The sequence below is a fragment of the Erinaceus europaeus genome, chromosome 9 (genome assembly GCF_950295315.1).
Source record: "Erinaceus europaeus chromosome 9, mEriEur2.1, whole genome shotgun sequence".
Classification (NCBI taxonomy): domain Eukaryota; kingdom Metazoa; phylum Chordata; class Mammalia; order Eulipotyphla; family Erinaceidae; genus Erinaceus; species Erinaceus europaeus.
Window position 1 is genome coordinate 121,235,741 of NC_080170.1, and position 11,487 is coordinate 121,247,227.

The 11,487-nt window shown below is 49.9% G+C and overlaps 1 protein-coding gene across 9 annotated transcripts in view; it reads left to right on the forward strand.

Annotated features, from left to right (window-relative positions):
- Positions 1 to 6,054, forward strand: part of SETD4 (SET domain containing 4) — a 29,453-nt gene extending 23,399 nt beyond the window's left edge. For 6 of the 9 annotated variants that reach the window (XM_060198670.1, XM_060198672.1, XM_007519750.3 and 3 more), the window contains 4 exons: positions 1,286 to 1,367; positions 2,511 to 2,591; positions 3,749 to 3,872; positions 5,294 to 6,054. In XM_060198670.1, coding sequence (XP_060054653.1) covers positions 1,286 to 1,367; positions 2,511 to 2,591; positions 3,749 to 3,872; positions 5,294 to 5,428 — 422 coding nt within the window. In that variant the 3' untranslated portion in view covers positions 5,429 to 6,054. Of the gene's footprint in view, positions 1 to 1,285; positions 1,368 to 2,510; positions 2,592 to 3,748; positions 3,873 to 5,293 lie in introns of those variants that run through there. The other 3 variants (XM_060198671.1, XR_009551705.1, XR_009551706.1) reach the window with 3 other exon arrangements.
- Positions 6,055 to 11,487: the final 5,433 nt, after the last annotated feature.

Sequence of the window (11,487 nt, forward strand, 5' to 3'; positions counted from 1 at the left end):
CGACTCCCAAAAAATAGAACTTCTTTTTTTTTTTTCCTCCAGGGTTATTGCTGGGCTCAGTGCCTGCACCATGAATCCACCGCTCCTGGAGGCCATTTTTCCCCCTTTTTTTGTTGCCCTAGTTGTTGCAGCCTCGTTGCGGTTATTATTGCCATTGTTGACGTTGCTTTGTTGTTGGATAGGACAGAGTGAAATGGAGAGAGGAGGGGAAGACAGAGAAGGGGAGAGAAAGACAGACACCTGCAGACCTGCTTCACCGCCTGTGAAGTGACTCCCCTGCAGGTGGGGAGCCGGGGGCTCGAACCGGGATCCTTACGCCGGTCCCTGCGCTCTGCGTCACGTGCGCTTAACCCACTGCGCCATCGCCCGACTCCCAAAAATAGAACTTCTAAGGGGAAAAAGACCACTTGCTATTTTGCTATACCAAACAGTTTTGCTAATCTTGCATTTTTTAAAAAAAATTTTTATTTATTTATTAATGAGAAAGGAGGAAAAAGAGAAAGAGCCAGACATCTTTCTGGTATCTGTGCTGTCAGGGATCGAATTCAGAACCTCATGCTTGAGAGTCCAATGCTTTATCCACTGCACCACCTCCCGGCCCACTAATTTTGCATTTTCCTTCTTTTTCCTTGCTACCAGGATCATCGCTCAGTAGCTATACAGCTCCAGTAGTCCTTGTTTTTCTTCCTTTCTTCTAGACAGAGGATGAGAGACAGAGAGAGCAATATAGGAGAGAGATACAGAGTGAAGGAGAGGCCCCAGGCCACCATCCCATCACTCATAGCTGAATCAGAGTGCTGGCCCAGGGCTTGAACCCAGGTCCTTGTACGCAGTAACATAGGTGCTTGGCCAGGCGAGCCACCTGCCAGTTCCCATGGTTTTATGACGACAGTCGCTAATATCCAGGCGCTTTGGAATTCTGACCGCTAAAAACACAATCTTGTCAACGTAAATAGCCGATGCGTCTTGGTGTCTGCCTCCCCTGTAGTCCTGCTCATTGCTGACTCAGCTACCCAGGCTTGTTGACTGACTTGCTCAGTGGGATGCGGGCTGACGCTGTGGGTACTTTGTCCACTGCCCTGGACTTCTGAAGCTTTTCAAAGGCATCGATTTAGACTTGAAAAATAGATTTTTGGGGGGGGGGTATGTGAGGGTGTGTGAATGCAGCGAAAGGGTGTATAGGTCTTGACTGCTAAGAGAAGGGAAGTTAGTCAAGGAGGGAAAGGTGTCTGCTTTTGTCCGAAGGCACCAAAAATCTCAACCTGATTTTTTTTTTTTCATGTAGATATACTCATTAAATATCTCCCACCAGCAGATAAACAGATGAACAAAAAGATTTCCATTTTAAAGGATCACGACCTTATAGAGTAAGTGGTTCTCCCCCTACCCCTCTCTCAATTATTCCTTCAGGAAACTGATGAAAACTAAGTAGTGGGGGCTTCTGTGGGTGTGGGCTGTCTCCTGACTGGTTCCAGAGACCAGATAGAGACAACCAGAAATCGAGAGGGAAGCAGGAGGTAGACAGGGAGAGAGACAGAGAGACGCCTGCAGCCCTGCTTCAGCACTCGTGAAGCTTTCTTCCTGCAGGTGGGGACTGGGGACTTGAACCTGGGTCCTGGCACATTGCAACATTTGAACACTTAATGGTTAGTGGTGCTCATGGTGCAAGACCCTTAGGAGTGTAAGAAATTTTTCTTTTTTTTTTAAAATTATTTTATTTATTTATTTATTTATTGGACAGAGACAGCTAGAAATCAAGAAGGACGTGGTGACAGAAAGGGTTAGGATTGGAGACACACCGGCAGCCCTACTTCACCACTCACAGAGCTCTCCCTCTGCAGGTAGAGGGACTGAGGGTCTGGAACCCAGGTCCTTGGGCACAGTAATATATACTTATCGTGCACCATGGCCTGGTCCAGTGTATTTTATATTTATTTATTTATTTGCCTCCAGGGTTACTGCTGGGGCTCGGTGCCTGCACTATGAATCCACTGCTTGTGGAGGCCATTTTTTTTTCCATTTTTGTTGCCCTTATTGTTGTTATTGTTGTTGTTATTGCTGTTGTTGGATAGGACAGAGAGAAATGGAGAGAGGAGGGGAAGACAGAGAGGGGGAGAGAAAGACACCTGCAGACCTGCTTCACCACCTGTGAAGCAACCCCCCTGCAGGGGGGGGGCCCAGGGCGGGGGCTCGAACCGGGATCCTTACACCGGTCCTTGTGCGCTTCACCTGGTGAGCTACCGCCCGGCCCCCTATTTTACGTTTTTAGTTCAGTGACTGGGAAGTGCTGTTTGGGTCCTGGCGCAACCCAGACTTTTCCTTACTGGCCTCCAGCTGTGACCCTTCTCACAGGGTTCCCGCTTACTTTTCTTTTGTCTCTTGGGCCAGGACTGAAGATCATGCCATGCCTAGCTGTGCTTTAAAAAGACAAGTCTGATCTGGAGCCATTTGCTGTGGTCTCAGGAAGCCCTGAGATGACGGCTCTGTCTCGGCTTGGCTTTCCCCTTTAGGAATCTGACGTTTGGCTGGGACGGGCCATCCTGGAGGTTACTCACCGCCCTCAAGTTGTTATGTCTCGGAGCCCAGGAATTGTAAGCCCCGTGTGTGCCGTGCGCACAGTCACAGCGTGCGTGTGACCTGGAGTTCTTTCTCCCAGCTGAGAGGGGAATGTTGTGTGTGTGTGTGTGTGTCTGTCTGTGTGTCTGTGTGTCTGTGTGTGTGTGTGGGGGGGGTTGCCTGCTCTTTATGCGACTTGCTCTGGTGTGGCATCCATGTTCCTGTCTTTGTACTAGAGGTTTTAAGGGCCGTGAGAACTTTTCATTCTCCACTCAGATGTGCCCCCTGTGGTTGTTGAGGGCAGACACTTCAGTGTGAGCACTGGCCCTGCCCAGTCAAGAGGGTTGTCCCAGAGCCAGAACAGCTGCCGGACAGACTTCCTGTTTCTCCAGGTGTTGGGGTGGGGGGCAGGCAGGGAGAGGGGCTCGGCCCCCACCCGCAGGGAAGAAGCTTCACAGGCGGTGAAGCAGGGCTGCAGGTGTCTCTCTCTCTCCCTCATCTCCCCCGCCCCTCATTAGGCTCCTTATATTGACAGCTATATCACTGTTGTTTAAACTCTTGTAGCAATTTTATTCATTACAATTAGGTGTGTAATACATGTAGCATGTATTGCATAGTTAATTACAACAAGCAATTAATAATTTATATTTATATATGTATGACTTTATATGTAATTGTATTTTCATTTTTGTTTATAACTGATCTGTTTTTAGAGGGTTCTGTGTTTCATGTTATTATACTATATTGTTACACTATTAATATACGATCAGTTTTTAGAGGGTTCTGTGTTTCACATCATTATACTATATTACACTATTAATATACATTATATATAATGAAATGTTAGCTATAGTCACATTTATGTGGTCCTAATGTAATAATACACAATAGTAATATTAATCACATAATGTGAAGCTTTCCCCCTGCAGGTGGGGATGGGGGTTGGAACTTGGGTCCTTGTGCACTGTCGTATATGTACCTAACCCGGTGAGCCGCCACCTGGGCCCCTACCCTTCACGTCTTATTCCCCGCATTCCTCTGTTCTTCACACACTGGGGGAGGCTCCCGGGAGTCAGCCGTGGAGTGAGTGTCAGCACGGGTGTGGACAGACAGAAGTGCTTGTTGGGTTAGAAAAGCTGTCTTCATTTTGGAGAGCCTCCTGACTCGGTCTTATTGGATGTTTTGGTTCTAGTCTGTGCTGGAAAAAAGTGCTTCTTGGGGAAACCATTTCGGATCTGAATGAGAAGATCAGTCTGGACATAGCTCAGCAGATATGCCTGTGTTTCACAGAGGAGACGAATGCTACGCTTCAGAAGGTCTGTTTCTAGGACGCCGCGTCCTTGAAGTGTTTTGGATGAAGGGTTGTTCAAGCTGCCCGGGAGGTGGCACAGTGGCTAAAGCCTTGGACTCTCAAGCGTGAGATCCTGAGTTTGACCCCTGGCATTGCATGTGCCAGACTGATGCTCTGGCTCTCCCTCCTACTCTCTCATAAATAAATTTAGTGACCAGTGACATGAATCAACCTTGACGTATTCTCTGTTTCATGATGATTAACATCGGGGCTATCCTTTTTTGTAGGTAAAATTACTGCCTGAATCCTTGGTAATAATGAACTAAATGAATCCATTAAATTAATTAATTAAAATAAGTAATAAGTAAATAACTAATTAAAAAGAATTATTTTTTAATTATCTATTGGATGGAGACAGCCAGAAATCAAGAGAGAAAGGGGTGATAGGAAGAGAGACAGAGAGACACTTGTAGCCCTGCTTTACCACTCACAAAGCTTTCCTCCTGCAGGTGGGGACTGGGGGTTTGAGCCGGGGTCCTTGCACACTGTAACATTTGCACTCAACCAAGTGCACCACCACCTGGCCTCAGTAATAATTTTTTAAGATACTTTTTACTTTATATATTTTGATTTAGTAAGTATTTTAATTAAATGAGAAATCAACACATTTGAGTGAAAACATTGCCTTGATTCAAAGTTTAATGAACCTGGAAGACATTTCTTTTCCTTTTTTTTTTTTTAATTGTTGTAGTTATTATTGTTGTCATTGTCATTGTTGGATAGGACAGAGAGAAATGGAGAGAGGAGGGGAAGACAGAGAGGGGGAGAGAAAGACAGACACCTGCAGTCCTGCTTCACCGCCTGGGAAGCGACTCCCCTGCAGGTGGGGACCTGGGGGCTCAAACCGGGATCCTTAGGCCGGTCCTTGTGCTTTGCGCCATGTGTGCTTAACCCGCTGCCCTACCGCCCGACTCCCTATTTATTTATTTTTTAAGGTTTATATATTTCATTCATTTTTATGAGAGAATTGGAGATTGAAGTGTCACTCTGCATTGGTATACGGTGGTGCTTGAGCCTGGACTCAGGACCTCTGGGGCCTCAGGGCTGTACGTCTGGTGCCCTCCCTCTGTACTCTGGCGTATGTAAAAATGGTGGAGATCTGGGGCCAGGCGGTGGTGCAGTGGGTTACGCGCACATATTACAGTGTGCCGGGACCCAGGTTCCAACCCCTGGTTCCTACCTGCAGCGGGGAAGCTTCACAAGGGGCTGCAGGTGATTCTCTGTCTCTGTCCTTCTCTGTCTCCTCCTCCCCTCTCAGTTTCTCTCTGTCTCTGTCCAATAAGAAATAAATCAAAATATCATAAACATAAAATGGTGAAAACCTGATAATGTCATGGCCAGTGGATGCTCCCCAACAGCCAGAAGTGACTTATCAATGACCTCCAGGTTTCCCGGATGAAAGACGAAGACGCAGCTTGGAGTGGCCAGCTGACGCTGGTGGAAGCCCTGTGGACGGAGGAGCTGAAGATTCTGCAGGTGTCCGCCGAGGTCCTGGCCCGATCGCGAGCAGCCTTCCCGTGACTCCGCTGCACCCGGTCGCCTCCCCCGAGCGCCTCTGACATCATTTATTGACTTATGACTGCGAGCGGGAGAACTGAGCACTGCCCAGCTCTGGCTTATGATGGTGCCAGGGATTGGACCCGAGACTCCTGTGGCCTGGGGCCGTGCGTCCTCTACTCTAGCCCCACGGCGCCATCGCCTTGGCCCTTACACATCTTTGAAATCAATCAATCCGCTATTATTATTATTATTTTGAGACAGAGACAGAAGAGAGAGGCACGCGTTGACCAAGCACCGAAGCGCCCTCCCTTGAGTGCAGTGGGGGCCGGGCTCTCCTGTAGGAGTCGGTCCAGGACCCCAGGGGAGGGAGCTGGGGGCGGCCCCCTCAACAGAAGCTCAGCCTTTCGCCCGCTGCTCTCCCGGCGCGTTCACCGGGCTGCCAGCAGGAAGAGGAAAGCTTTTGTGCTCCGTTCTTTTTGAATGGTCACCTTAGTGGTCCGGGAGGTGGCGCACTGGCTAAGGCACTAGACTCTGAAGCATGAGGTCCCGAGTTCGATCCCCGGCAGCACTTGTATCAGAGTGATGGCTCGTTCTTTCTCTCCTCCTATCTTTCTCATAAATAAATTATTTTTAAAAAGAAAAGTCACCTTAATGATAGACTGTGCTTGGTGTATCCATGAGAGACCCATGGTTCAGGGGTGGAGGTGGGGGTAGGCGAGCAGTGCAGAGCCCCCAGGAGAAGCCACTGCCCTCAGGCCTCCCCCCTCCCCCGTTCCTCCAGTTCTGACCCCCGCCACCATCTCCCCACTGTTCTCATTTCCTGTCGGCTGGGCCCGGGGCTCTCCTGAGGTCCCCACCCGTCCTGGGTGGCACCCCTCAGAGGCTGTGGGTCCTGACAGATGCCAGGACCCGAGGGGCAGCTCCACCCCTCATAAACTTGGCCTGTAAAACCTCTACCCGTCACACTCACTCTTCGCCTTTGTGGAATTTGGTGACACCAGTAGGCTCCACATACCCCCCCCCCCAGTGCTGCCACCTCCCAGAGCGCATCTGGGGTGGGCCTGCTGAGGGGGGAAAGGCAAGCCAGGACTCTTCCCCAGCTCCCTCCCCTGTAAGGTAGCCCTTGTGATCCCCACGCAGTCCCCAAGCTGCTTTTGCTAAGTTACGAGGTAGTTAGGAGAGAGGAGATGGACTTCCCAAGGGCCTGGGAAGATTCCCCGAAAGAACAAGGCCCCTCCGGGTCAGATCTCCTTTTTTTTTTTTTTAAATATTTTTAAATATTTATTTTCCCTTTTGTTACCCTTGTTTTTTTTTATTGTTGTTGTAGTTATTGTTGTTGATGTCATTGTTGTTGGATAGGACAGAGAGAAATGGAGAGAGGAGGGGAAGACAGAGAGGGGGAGAGAAAGAGAGACACCTGCAGACCTGCTTCACCGCCTGGGAAGCGACTCTCCTGCAGGTGGGGAGCTGAGGGCTCGAACTGGGATCCTTACTCTGGTCCTTGCTCTTGGCACCATGTGCGCTTAACCCCCTGTGCTATTGCCCAACTCCCAGATCTCCTCTTAAACCTTATGCAGGACTGCCACACCTGGGCCAGCCAGCTATTGGCCCGCTGGAAACACCAGGTGTGGTGACACTCCCCAGGCCCCGCCCACAACGCGCTCAGGTCCCCAAGTTCTCTCCACATGCTCTCCACATGCTGGCGCCCTATTTGGTCCCCATGTCGGGTGGGTGGTGGGTGCTGTCAGTGTGTAAGCAGGTGCCTGTACCCCCAGGGTCTCCCTGGGCACTCACGCCCTGACCTCAGCAGGCCCTCAGAGTTTAGGGCTCCTGGTGTCTGAGCCTCAAAGTTTTCAAAACCACTTGCAACCACTTCTTGCTGGAGAAGGAACTTCCTGGCTCTCCAAGGTCTTCGGTGATCAGTGTTCTGTGAGAATAGCAATCAGTGAGAGAGAGGGAGGGAGAAAGAGAGAGTCTCTGAAGTCTCTCATGTACAATTTCTCTATGCTGTGACATAGCTTTTATTCAGCCAGAGACAGAGAACAAGAGACACTCCGCCCCTCAATATCCCTCCCCCAGTCCTCAGGCCTTCTCACTGGTCTTGTTTCACAGTTATAGGCCGTGATTTCACTTTTTCTGGCTCTTCTGGGGGGTATTTTTCTGCTGACTCAACAAGAGAGGGAGTCCCTGCAGTGCTAACACTCCCCCTGTTGCCATGTCATCTCCCATGTGGTGTTGGGGCTCGGATCGGGGTCACGTGTACACGCAGTACCAACACTACCCACTGAGCTATCTCGCTTGGCTCTCTTGTGTTCTTGCTACTATGCAAGTCAAAGCAACCTACACCGTATTTTTAAATTATTTCTTCTTCTGCTGCTGCTGCTTCTTCCTCTTCCTCTCCTCCTTTTTCCTTTTTTCCCCATTTTTAGTGTGGAGGGGGTTAACAGTTGATACTGCAGTTGTCACATGGGCAGTTTCTTTTTATTAGTGGTCTACAAGACTGTAAGATAATAGGGGTATAATTCTACACCGCTCCATTAACGTTCTGTGCCCTCATTTCCCTCCAACAGTAACTGCCATACTTCCCTGAAGGTCACAGACAAGGGTTGAATATATATGGAATATATATACATATATATATATATGTATATATAATATATATACATATACATATATATATATACACACACACACATATATTTTCAAGTTTATATGCCTCAATTCTCTCTCACAAATGTGTGAAATCATCCCATAGTTGTACTTCACTTTCTTACCAATTTCACTGAGCATAATCTATCTATTTGGTCCAAAAGGACACATTATAGCCTCTATTATTTTTTAAAAAAAATTTCTTTCTTTTTTCTTTTTTTATATTTATTTACTTTTCCCTTTTGTTACCCTTGTTTTTCATTGTTGTTGTTATTGATGCTGCTGCTGTTGTTGTTGGATAGGACAGAGAGAAATGGAGAGAGGAGAGGCAGACAGAGAGGGGGGGAGAGAAAGACAGACACCTGCAGACTTGCTTCACTGCCTGTGAAGTGACTCCCCTGCAGGTGGGGAGCCGGGGGCTTGAACCAGGATTCTTATGCCGGTCCTTGTGCTTTGTGCCTCGTGCACTTAATCTGCTGCTTCTTCTAGCGTTTGCCCTTCTTCCGTAGCCAGTCAGCAGCGTCAGGTTGAGCCTGATGTAAAGTTTCGAGACCTCCTTTGAATCTGGAGAGGTGGCAGTCGTTGACTATGTGGGTCATAGTCTGTCTGGAGCCGCAGGGGCAGTTCGGGTCGTCTCTGGCTCCCCAGCGATGGAACATAGCGGCGCACCGGCCATGGCCTGTTCGATAGCGATTGAGGAGGGCCCAATCATAACGTGCTAGGTCAAAGCCGCGTTGACGCTTGCAGGGGACTGTGATGAGGTGTTTGTTCTTGACCTCAGCTGACTGCCAGCTCTGTTTCCAAGAGACTGGAACAGAGAAGCCCGACTCCCTGTCTCTATTTTTCTTAACTGCTGAGTACTACCCAATTGAGAATATATCCCATGATGATAGTGACTACTACTTCTCTTACTTTTTCTCCTGCTCCCACTCCTTTTTGCCAGGAGCAGCCAGCCTACCCCAGGGGCCTTCCTTTCCCTTCTTTTTCTCTGAAAAAGCTGCACCCTGCGGAATGTCTGCGCTTCCGTGCCTGTACACCTGGTGGCGGCAGAGGACCGTGGGCGGAGGACGCGGACCCTGCAGACAGGCAGAAGCTGCTGCAGTGTCCAGACCCGGTAGGCACCTTACACGGAGCCAGTGTGAAGGCTGGCCGGGGAGGGCTGAGTGATGAGGGGCACGACCCTCCCTGCTGCCAGCCGCCCCGACACAACCACATGGAGGAGCACTTGGCTGAGAGCAATAGCAGGCCTCCATTCCCCACCCCCAGGGAGGGCTGGACCTGCTGCCAAAGAGAGAGGGGTTCAATTCAGCACCCACCCAGGGCCAACTGGTGCAGCCCCCTCCCCCTGGGAGACCCTACAGAGAGGCCTTAGACAACAGTGCAGTGGGGTTGCAGGAAGTCGGGCGGGCGGGGGTGCAGCGGGTTAAGCGCAGAAGGTGCAAAGTGCAAAAACTGGTGTAAGGATCCCTGGTCGAGCCCCGGCTCCCCACCTGCAGGGGAGTCACTTTACAGGCGGTGAAGCAGGTCTGCAGGTGTCTGTCTTTCTCTCCCTCTCTCTGTCTTCCCCTCCTCTCTCCATTTCTCTCTGTTCTATCCAACAACGAAGACATCAATAACAACAATAATAACTACAACAATAAAAAAAAACCAACAAGGGCAACACAAGGGGAAAAAACAAAAGTGGAGTTGCCTTCTGAAGCCAGGGCGGCTGGAGCCGGTTTGATCTGGAGGTGCACAGCCAAAACACAAACCCGGGCCGGGAGCCCTGTCACTGGACGCAGCCTCGGCAGGAACGGGGCACGGCGTGGCGGGCACGGCAGCTGTTTGGGGCTGGAAGCTCTAGGGAGGGTGTGCGCCCAGCTCTGCACACGGCCCAGGTTGGAACCTTGGCACCACACGGGAGGTGCTGCGGCACCAGGGGAAGCTCCTTTGGTGTCTCTCCTTTCCTCTCTTCCTCTTTCCTCTTGGCTTGGGAGCGGGGAAGTAGGTCTTGTGTAAGGCCCCATTCTCTGTCTTTCTCTCTTCCCCCCTCACACAGAGTGAGAGAGGAGATAGATATTTCGTCTCTTTATTCAGAGGACAGTCTCAGACACCAGTCGAAATAAAACACTAGCTGCGGGCCACTACACCTCTATTATTTTATTTTGTTTAAACTTTAAAAAATTTATTTATTTATTTTATTTTCATTTTTTATTTTTTAACCAGAGCACCATTCAGCTCCGGTTTATGGTGGTGCGGGGGATTGAACCTGGGACTTTGGAGCCTCAGGCATGAGAGTCTGTTTGCATAACCGTTATGCTATCTACCCTCCGCCCCACCTTTATTTTTTGTGAGTGCACAAACAAGAACCCAGAGCCTTGGCCTGTGATACAGTCAAGCAAGCAGCTTCCTTGGTCTGGTCTCCACATACTTTTTTTTTTGCCTCCAGGGTTATTGATGGGGCTGCACCACGAATCCGCTGCTCCTGGAGGCCAGTTTTTTCCTTTTTGTTGCCCTTGTTGTTTTATTGTTGTAGTTATTATTGATGTCGCTATTGTTGGATAGGACAGAGAGAAATGGAGAGAGGAGGGGAAGACAGAGAGGGGGAGAGAAAGACAGACACCTGCAGACCTGCTTCACCGCCTGTGAAGCGACTCCCTTACAGGTGAGGAGCTGAGGGCTCGAACCAGGATCCTTACACCGGTCCTTGTGCTTTGTGCCACCTGTGCTTAACCCTCTGTGCTACCGCCCAGCCCCCTCCACATACTTTTTTTGATAGAGAATTGGGGGAGGGGTACACAGCACCACAGCACCTCTCCACGATGCTCTGTGAGTGCTGTTCGTGATGCTCTCACGTGGCTCCATGACTTGAACTCAGGGCGTCACACACAGCAAGGCGCATCTGGTTAAACGTACACATTACACACAGCAAGGCGTGTGCTCTACCGGCTGAGCTGTCTCCTGGCCTTTCTTCGGAGTCTTTGGGACTGAGGTGGAGATGACGGTGGAGGTATAGATGGTGTTTTGGAGTTTGTACTGGGATGGCGGTGGTGTTGCAGATGGTGCAGGTGGCGGTGGAGGTGATGGATATATTTTGTCATCCTGGTTTTCCATCCAGAAATGCCAGAGAAGCAGAGAGAACTTAAGGCAGATGGGCAGGGCTGAGCAGGGCTGAGCAGACAGCTTGTGCTGGGAACAGCTCTTTGTTTATCTGCGTGTTTCTCTGTGAAGGAAGCCGACTCCCTTTCAAGGGACATGAAGACTGAGTTTTGTCTCCCCGTCCTGCCACTGTCAAAAGTCACATCAGAAGTCCAGATCAGTTGGGCTCTGGCTCCGTCAGACACAGGAAGGAGGCCTCCCCTCCCGAATGTATAACTTACCTGCTTTCTCAGCAGACCAAAAGGAAAAACAGTGGGTGTGTGTGTGTGTGTGTGTGTGGGGGGGGGGGGGGT